Raw genomic sequence first — 9,411 nt, 5'->3', positions numbered from 1 at the left:
CGAAAGAGAGAGAGAGCAATAAAGAGCGAGAGAGTAGAGAAATAGAAATATGGTTCCAGTCCACACACAAAACAGATTATGATTAATACCCCTTTACAGGCACAGTAAGCCTCCCGTAAACCATCACAGAGCTCCCCGAGCGTCTAAATACAGTACAAGCATACTTCCATTTGAACGCTCACCGAACGGGAACATCCTGGCTGCTTTCTGTCGAGCGTGAGACATTTTCCAAGAATTTATTTTTGTGGACTTGGTCCTCTACAACAATGGCGCCTCGTTTTGGTGCTAGACCTAACTTTTAAAATCTAAATAATAAATTGACAGCTTGTTACACAAACATTCTTTAATCATAAAAGAATTCGTTTTTCATCAAGACAAGATCAGAACAATTCGAAGTTGTGAAAGTTTAAAAAAAGAAAAGCCCGGAAGCGGGGTCACGCAAGGGTCGTGGCAGACGACGGTTTTATCAGTGCAAATCGCCGTTCCTCTCAACAGTCAAAAGCCATCGCTAGAGTTCTTGTGAACCACAGCCGTTGTTTCGTGCATAAAAAACGTGCTTTTGTAGATAAGCTCACGTCGAGTCGCATTCAAATGACTAACTATGACGACTGCATTGTAAAAAGGGAAAACTGGATCACACGGGTTCACGATGGCTCAGGGGTAAGATAAACCACGCAAAAATAAATTCTTTGAAAATTGTTCGCTCTTTACGGAGGGCACCTAGGATGTTCTCAATTGGTGAGTGTTTAAATGAAAGGGTGTTTGTACTGTGTGTAAAAGCCTGACCGTATCTGTGATGGTTTACGGGAGGCTTACTCTGCCTTTAAGTCCACACACAAAACAGATTATGATACCCCTTTAAGTCCACACACAAAACAGATTATGATTAATACCCCTTTAAGTCCACACACAAAACAGATTATGATTAATACCCCTTTAAGTCCACACACAAAACAGATTATGATTAATACCCTTTTTTGGGGCTTAATCGCTGAAAACCTTCCTTTCGGAAATTACGTTACAGTCTCAAATAAATACATAGGCTTTTGTTTCCAGTAAAGGAAATCACAAGCTTTATTCTCTACGCTTATAGCTAATTTCCTGTGTAGGGGTATAACTATTAGTGCAGAGAAGCCCAGAAAAAAAAGACAAGGATTACTTGACTCGGGAAGCAATGTCAGGTTTTGAGATTTTCGTCATACTTAAGTCGAGTCGGAAATTAAGGTCTTATGCATTAAAGGTTCACTTCTCAATACTTAATTCCGTTTGCTGTGTGATCTCGAGGTTTCTGTTTTCCCCACATGTAAGTTAATGAGATACGATACCGATAGTGGCATGCATGCACAGCCTGGCAGTGATCCTGCTGATATTCCCAAGTCACTGAGACGAACTTTATTCTCGAAATTGTCGCGTTAAGCGATATAAAAACATTTAGTCAAGCTGTCGGCATCAAAGTAACAGATTAACACTAAAGAACAGTCATCGCCGAGACTATACTAAGATAGTCTCGACTAACCACAGCTAAAGACCAAGACGGGTCACGCTCGTCTCCGCGAAGCGTGCAAACGCAGTACTTACTTGACCTATTTTCTGTAATTCTGAGCACATTTTTAGAATAAACAAGACATATGTATATATCACGTTTCGCCCTGCAGTCCGGACTGACGATCTAACAGCGAACGACAAGAAGAAGTATATATTTTTGAATTCAGGAGAAATTGAGGAATACGATGCAATCATTTTTACATCTGTGAGTGAAAATTCGATTTTAATGACAACTTTAATGAGCAAACTAATTAACTAATTTGTATGCTGCCGGGCTGAAATTCAATCCCATAGTTCGGACTTAGTCGAAGACTGCTTTGCCAAAATGTCAATCCATTTGATTGAAAAATGAGGGCGTGACAGTGCTGCCTCAACTTTCATAAAAAGCCGGATATGACGTCATCAGACCCAGGAACCTTCATGTAAATTTTTATGAAGATCGGTCCTGTACACACACACACACACACACACACACACACACACACACACACGCACACACACAAACACACACACACACACACACACACGTACACACACACACACCCACACACACACAAACACACACACACACACACACGTACACACACACACACACACACACACACACACACACACACACACACACACACACACCACCACCACCCTCGTCTCGATTCCCCGTCTATGTTAAAACATTTAGTCAAAACTTGACTAAATGTAAAAAGTGACATAACTTTTCATGACGGAATTCTTCGCATTATGGCATCTTAGCTTCTTGAAGATTGTTTCGCTTTTGATGTCAGGGATTTGAGTTTGGAAGAGAGGGTCGATCCAGAAAAGACGTATTGGTTTGTTTAGTCGATGTGGTTTCACATTAAGATAGTACATGCACTGACGTACACGGAATATGTAGTTACACTTGGTTTAAACAGTGTTTATTCAACAATTCATATGTATTTGAACATGATACATGTTACGGATCATCAACAAGCTCAAGCTTATGGTGGTGACCCTAACGGGAGAATTAAACATATGGATTACAATAACTTGCGACGAGACTTCGACAAGTACTTTCCAAACCAAAACAAATGAGAAACAAACAAAATGTGCAAAACATACATGTATATATATATATATACATATTTGACAAAAAGCAAAGGCATAATGGAGACAGGACACGACAATAGAGTGGACAAAGAATATAAAAGGGAAAGAGAGAGAGGAAAGGAGAGGGCGAGAGAGAGAGTAAGCGAGAGAGAGAGAGAGTAAGTCGGGAGAGAGAGAGAGAGAGAGAGAGAGAGGGAGAGAGAGAGAGAGAGAGAGAGAGAGAGAGAGAGAGAGAGAGAGAGTGAGAGAGAGAGTACATTAGTATACATCACAATTGCATATACCAATAACAATCGCTATAACTTCTTAATTAAATTTAGACTTAGATTATCTATAATGAATGGGGCATACTGCACTCAAATTCGTTTTGCCCCAAGTCGGCCAGTTGAAATAATGTATTCCTGGACTTTATCAAAAACAGATTCGTTTGATTCTTTTGACAATCGTGCATCACCAAATAAGAGTGTTGCTATCGTAATTTGGTCAGTGGGGAGAGTACCTATTAGAGTAGTTACACTTGCTTTTGGCGTCAACATTTTTACTTCGCTCACATTTCAATTTAAAAGAAAAACAACTCCAGTAAAATTGGTATCACATAGCGATTGGCTATGTAGTATGCAATATATATATATGAATGCTTCACTGGTGTTGCAGTGGTCAACGACACGCTGCGGACACTGGACGTAAGCTGGAACCACTTGAGGCTGCAAGGAGCTATTGCCTTCTGTCGTGGCTTGGCGGTGAGTGTCACACGTAAAAGGAGGATCTTCGTCGTTTGATGTTCCTCCTCGTCATATCACTTGTGTACTTGTACCATTCGTTTTGATATAAGTCGTCGTCGCCGTTATTCTGATCATCGGGCGCAGCACTGTCGTCGTCATCGTATTTGTCATCATCGTCGTCGTCATCATCATCATCATCATCATCATCATCATCGTCATCACCATCGTCGTCATCATCATCATCATCACCATTGTCGTCATCACCATAATCATCATCATCATCATCATCATCATCATCATCATCACCATCGCCGTCGTCGTCATCATCATCATCAGCAGCAGCAGCAGCAGCAGCAGCAGCATCCAAATAAATTCGAATTAGTAGTTGTTTTGAGATTTCGTTAGTCTGAAGTTTTATTAATTAAAAACAAACTATTGTTTATTTTCTTTGATATAATGTAAAGACAGCCATACATTATGATGCGAATATTGTTTAAAAAAAAAAGATCAATATATGATGACATATGATCATTTTGATGCTACACATGTTGACACGTATATTTTTTTCACGTATGACTATTTTTAGTCCTTTTGTATAATGTACAAGTTTTTCTGAACCGCATGTAAATGAGAGAGTATGTGTGCAAACAGAAAATACCATGTTTGTTATCTAGTGTTTTATTAATTGAATAAAAAAAAAAAAAAAAGCATCCAAATAAATTCGTCGTTTTCCTCTCTCTCGTCCCAAGTGAACCGAGGCCTGACACGAGCTGGGAAGAGCGCTCTCTGCAAACACACATTCAGTGCAACTTGACGTCTCTACAACTAATGTTGTATCTTCTACAGGTGAACAAAGGTCCAACACGGCTGTTCATCGCGTGGCACGGACTGGCCATGCAAGGTCCAACACGGCTGTTCATCGCGTGGCACGGACTGGCCATGCAAGGTCCAACACGGCTGTTCATCGCGTGGCACGGACTGGCCATGCAAGGTCCAACACGCCCCTTGGCACAGTCCTTCTCCGTCTGTATCTTACCACCATGCATGTCTTCTCTTCTACAGGTAGATACGTGTCTGGCACGGCTATTCATCACGTTGAAAGCACTCGTCATGGAGAGCTCCCACGAGACGAGAAGAGGGTTTTTTGCCAACACTTTCAACTTGTTAAAAGCATCCCTTCTTCTGTCCTCTTCAAGTCTTTTCCCATGATATAATCAATAGATTTTGCCTTCCCCAGATGAACCAAGGCCTGACACGGCTGTTCATCGCGTGGAACGGACTGGCCATAGAAGGGTGTCACGAGCTGGGCAGAGCGTTGTCCACTAACACTCACCTTGTGGAACTGGACGTGTCCGCTAACAGGGTCAACGGGGTGGCCTGCCGCAATCTGCTGACCGGACTGAGGGCCAACACTTCGCTCAGGTGTCTCAGGGTGTGTAGTGTAATTAGATTTACTGATGAGGCCTAAAAAAAAAATAGGTGTGGTTACGGTAACCCGACCTACCCTATTTTTAGGGGCCGACCCTATAACTTTTTATTACATTTGTAAAAAAAAAAATTAAAAAAATTAAAAAACATTATTAAAAAATTTAAAAAAAACCCGAGTGCAGAAAACGCAATGAAAGCGAAAGCGCTCGAGTCGCACACCTATGTCCCTGTCAAGTAGGTTTAATTTGTACACATTAGAAAAAAAAGTTAAAAAAAAAGAGGGATTGCCTACCTTCCTACCCTATTTTTTTGGGCTATGTTACCTTAACCACACCTATTTTTTTTTTGGCCTGATCGCCGGGTCTGCAAAAAACAAAGGGAAGTAAGTGATCGAAATGTATAGGAATGGATTGTGTGAATAAGAATAATAAGAATAAGAATAAGAATACTTTATTATCTCATAGAGAAATTCAGGGGTGGTACATAACAATAATACAAACAAGACATTAATTTTACATAAAACATATAGCACTATATAACAGGGCAGGTTATAGAAACACCTCCCACATACCTCTCTGGACATTCCTTGCATTGTTCTTACGCATTCAGACATGAACACATCCATGTCTCACTTACACATCGCACACATGGACATTCGTGAATAGAGTAAGTGAGAGTTTTCAGGAACAAATCTCCTGGCACCTGAGAGAATAAGAAGCATTTAAATAAACAAGCGACTCTCATGGTCAAAATTCTTTTTTCTTTATGCTCGCGTGAACAAGGTAGGTTGCAGGTTAGATGCTTTTTGGTCGGATGTCTCAGGCGACTAACTACACAATAATGGGAAGGAAGATATTAGTGTATCAGTAATTGCACACACACAAAATGAAAGAGAAATGAATGAACGAGTTATTATCAATTGTATGGAAGCTTTGAAAATACATAAGAGGGCACACAAAAACACAACAAGAACAAGGACGACAATAAATGTGTAAAACCTGTGGTGATCGGGGAGGCGGAGTGGATTCAAATACGATGCAAGGGAAATAATCGGAAAACTCCAGAGTCAATACTGTTACAGGGTTGTTTCCCTTGAACAAAACGCTATTGTATTCGACTAATTTTCCAGTTGCTGTTGTGATGATGATGGTGTTGTTGTTATTGTTATTGTTTTTAAAGGTTAAATTTGATATAATTCAAACGTAAAGTTCACCTTTCTCTGTTAATTAAGATCGGTACCAACCCCATCACGACAGAGAGTGCACTGTCCATTCTTCTCATGCTGGCGGATGGCGCCACGGGCTTGACTGAACTGGACTTGGCGGTAAGGCGAATAGATCTTAGTCTACAACTCATTTCGTTGTTGTTATTCTTGTTGAATTGACAACCTTCTTGGTTCCTGTGCAAAGTTAGCTGTTCTGCTGTTTGCCCGTGTGCAATTACTAATCAGCCAAATAGCCTTAATTATCTCGTTTTCCTTCCCCCTCCCCGATTTTGTGTGGCATTTCGCCGTATTTCAATCAGTTTGTTTTTCATTCTTCCTTTCTCTTCCTAACACTCTTCCTCACACTCTTCCTCACACTCTTCCTCACACTCTTCCTAACACTCTTCCTCACACTCTTCCTCACACTCTTCCTAACACTCTTCCTCACAATTCTCCCTTGGTTGGTTCTACATCTTATTCTTTCCTGTCTTGTGCAGCACGGAACGAAGATTCGATGTCAGTCTTCAGATAATTACTGACTCGTTGTTCTTCACTGTCAACAGACCGTGTCAGTTGACAGCAATTTCCTGGCCGTGCTACAAAAGGTGCAGGAAAAAAGACCTCTGGCAGTGACGCACGGTGTCCCATTACGTCACGATGACATCACGCCAGGCACGCAGCCCGTTGTCTTGGATACGGACGACCCTGTCACCATCCTGTTTGAGTTCATGCGGCAGAAGAACCTGAGGCTGATCGACTTACTCCATAGCTTGGACAAAGACAACAGCGAGACGCTCAGCAGGGAAGAGCTGAGAAATGGACTGCTGGTATGTGGCAGAATGAGTATACAATTAGAAAGAAAACAAGAAAGGTACGTTTAATTATTGACAAAACAAAACAAAATGTCAATGAATGTACGTTCCAACAACATAACTTTCTTATCTTTTTAATCTGAACTTTGGGACGTGGGCAGTCTATTTGTGTTTGGATTGTTATACAATTAGTACGTCGGAGTAATGTTGTTCTGAATCTTCGTTCTTCGGTCACTGACGCATGTTTTGACCCCTGACCGGTCGACCTTTTTGTAGTATTGACATGTATCAGGTCTTATGGCCATTGTTCCAGCTAAGCGGACAATGCCTGGGCCTTCGGACCTTTCACATTTTTAGTCCACGTCCAACTGACCTGTTGTACTCTAAGACTAAAAACAACACTGGTCATATTTCCTTTTACCCGAAATATGCTGGTGAGATGATAGTGGTATGATTGTAGGCCTATGATTACCAGACTCATTACTTTCATGCCAGTGATTTAATTGAAGAAAATGTTTGTTACAGAACATTGACATTCCCCTCAGTTCGCGTTCCATGGACATTCTCATGAACAAGCTTGATCTGAACCGTGACGGCCATGTTGACTATGAGTAAGTGAGGAGGGCGAGAAGAGAGAGAGAAAGAGATAGAGGAGGATCAGAGAGATAGAGAGAGGGGGTCAAAAAGAGAGAGAGAGGGGGGGGGGAGAGATAGGAGTGACAAAGCGAAAGTGTATGTAAGTTGTGCCTCTGTGTGTATGTGGGTGTGTGTGTGTGTGTACATGTGTGTGTGTGTGTGTGCCGTGTGTGTGTGTGTGTCTGCCTGCGTGCGTGCGTGTGTGTGTGTGTGTGTGCATGTGAACTCGCGCGCGTGTATGTGCATGTGCGCTCACCCGCGCGCGTGTGTATGTGTGTGTGTTTGTGCGTTCGTGCGCGTGTTTGTACGTATGATCAGTGCGTTAGTGAATTTGGGTGTCTCTTACTCTCTGTTAATATGTGACTGAATGATTTTTGTGTGTGCTTTCCTTGCTCATAGAAACACTGCTTGCCATTTTCAGAGAGCTAACCATAGGCCTGAAGGAGTACCTACGCAAGACGGCTAGGTGGAAGCGAAAGGCTGAGCAGAACTCGGATAAACCTGTCGTAAGTCGTCTACAACAGCTTCGCAAGGCAATACGCATGCGCATCGAAGCCAGCCAAGGACGAGGCAGCACATGACCATGGCCATTTCCGGTTGGACAAAACTTCCAAGAAACTTTATGCAGTTATTTTTGGTTGTGGTATATTTGCAATCAGGTTGTGCAAGAGCCAACTAGTTCGGGCAGTTTCTAGTTTCTGATTCAGCTGCAGTTAGCCTTTAATACGACTTACTGCAATGACGCTGACTGATGCAATTATTAACGGATGACGTCTGTTTGCGGTTTTGTGATAATCTCCACACATCTACTGAGTGATATATGACATTCTGCGATGCCGATATTTTTGGGTGTCACTGAACGATTCAAATATCTTCACCCAGAGAGAAACAATGGCTTCTCAAATTCTGGGCCAGTCATTAAGACATTATCACACACCAGAGAAGGACATCGAAATATTTAAGTCCGGACAGAAAGGCATCTGCAAACATAATGAAACGACAAAATATCTCCGAAATAAATCTGAAGAAGGACATCGAAAGTATAAACAACGCAGAAGAGAAGAAAACAAGTCGCGTAAGGCGAAAATACAATATTTAGTCAAGTAGCTGTCGAACTCACAGAATGAAACTGAACGCAATGCAACGCAGCAAGACCGTATACTCGTGGTCCACCGCTCACGGCATAGGCAGTGAAATTGACAAGAAGAGCGCGCGAGCGGGGTAGTGGTTACGCTATGCTGCATAGCACGCTTTTCTGTACCTCTCTTCGTTTTAACTTTCTGAGCGTGTTTTTAATCCAAACATATCATATCTATATATTTTTGGAATCAGGAACCGACAAGAAATAAGATGAAAGTGTTTTTAAATTGATTTCGAAAAAAAAATTTTGATAATAATTTTTATATATTTAATTTTCAGAGCTTGTTTTTAATCCGAATATAACATATTTATATGTTTTTGGAATCAGCAAATGATGGAGAATAAGATAAACGTAAATTTGGATCGTTTTATAAATTTTTATTTTTTTTTACAATTTTCAGATTTTTAATGACCAAAGTCATTAATTAATTTTTAAGCCACCAAGCTGAAATGCAATACCGAACCCCGGGCTTCGTCGAAGATTACTTGACCAAAATTTCAACCAATTTGGTTGAAAAATGAGGGCGTGACAGTGCCGCCTCAACTTTCACGAAAAGCCGGATATGACGTCATCAAAGACATTTATCAAAAAAATGAAAAAAACGTTCGGGGATTTCATACCCAGGAACTCTCATGTCAAATTTCATAAAGATCGGTCCAGTAGTTTAGTCTGAATCGCTCTACACACACACACACACACACACACAGACACACAGACACACAGACACACACACGCACATACACCACGACCCTCGTTTCGATTCCCCCTCGATGTTAAAATATTTAGTCAAAACTTGACTAAATATAAAAACACACAATAGAATGACAAGATGCTTCC

The 9,411-nt window shown here is 41.2% G+C and overlaps 1 protein-coding gene across 1 annotated transcript in view; it reads left to right on the top strand.

Annotated features, from left to right (window-relative positions):
- The window catches only part of LOC138969613 (leucine-rich repeat-containing protein 74B-like), a 37,532-nt gene extending 28,764 nt beyond the window's left edge, over window positions 1-8,768 (top strand). Inside the window, exons 7-12 of the mRNA XM_070342472.1 lie at window positions 3,286-3,371; window positions 4,591-4,785; window positions 6,013-6,105; window positions 6,549-6,812; window positions 7,323-7,408; window positions 7,855-8,768. Coding sequence (XP_070198573.1) covers window positions 3,286-3,371; window positions 4,591-4,785; window positions 6,013-6,105; window positions 6,549-6,812; window positions 7,323-7,408; window positions 7,855-8,014 — 884 coding nt within the window. The 3' untranslated portion in view covers window positions 8,015-8,768. The remainder of the gene's footprint in view (window positions 1-3,285; window positions 3,372-4,590; window positions 4,786-6,012; window positions 6,106-6,548; window positions 6,813-7,322; window positions 7,409-7,854) is intronic.
- The last annotated feature ends 643 nt before the right edge of the window (window positions 8,769-9,411 follow it).

Source organism: Littorina saxatilis, linkage group LG6 (assembly GCF_037325665.1).
Source record: "Littorina saxatilis isolate snail1 linkage group LG6, US_GU_Lsax_2.0, whole genome shotgun sequence".
NCBI lineage: Eukaryota > Metazoa > Mollusca > Gastropoda > Littorinimorpha > Littorinidae > Littorina > Littorina saxatilis.
Note: the sequence above shows the minus strand (reverse complement) of the source record. Positions and strands in the feature narration are given on the sequence as shown.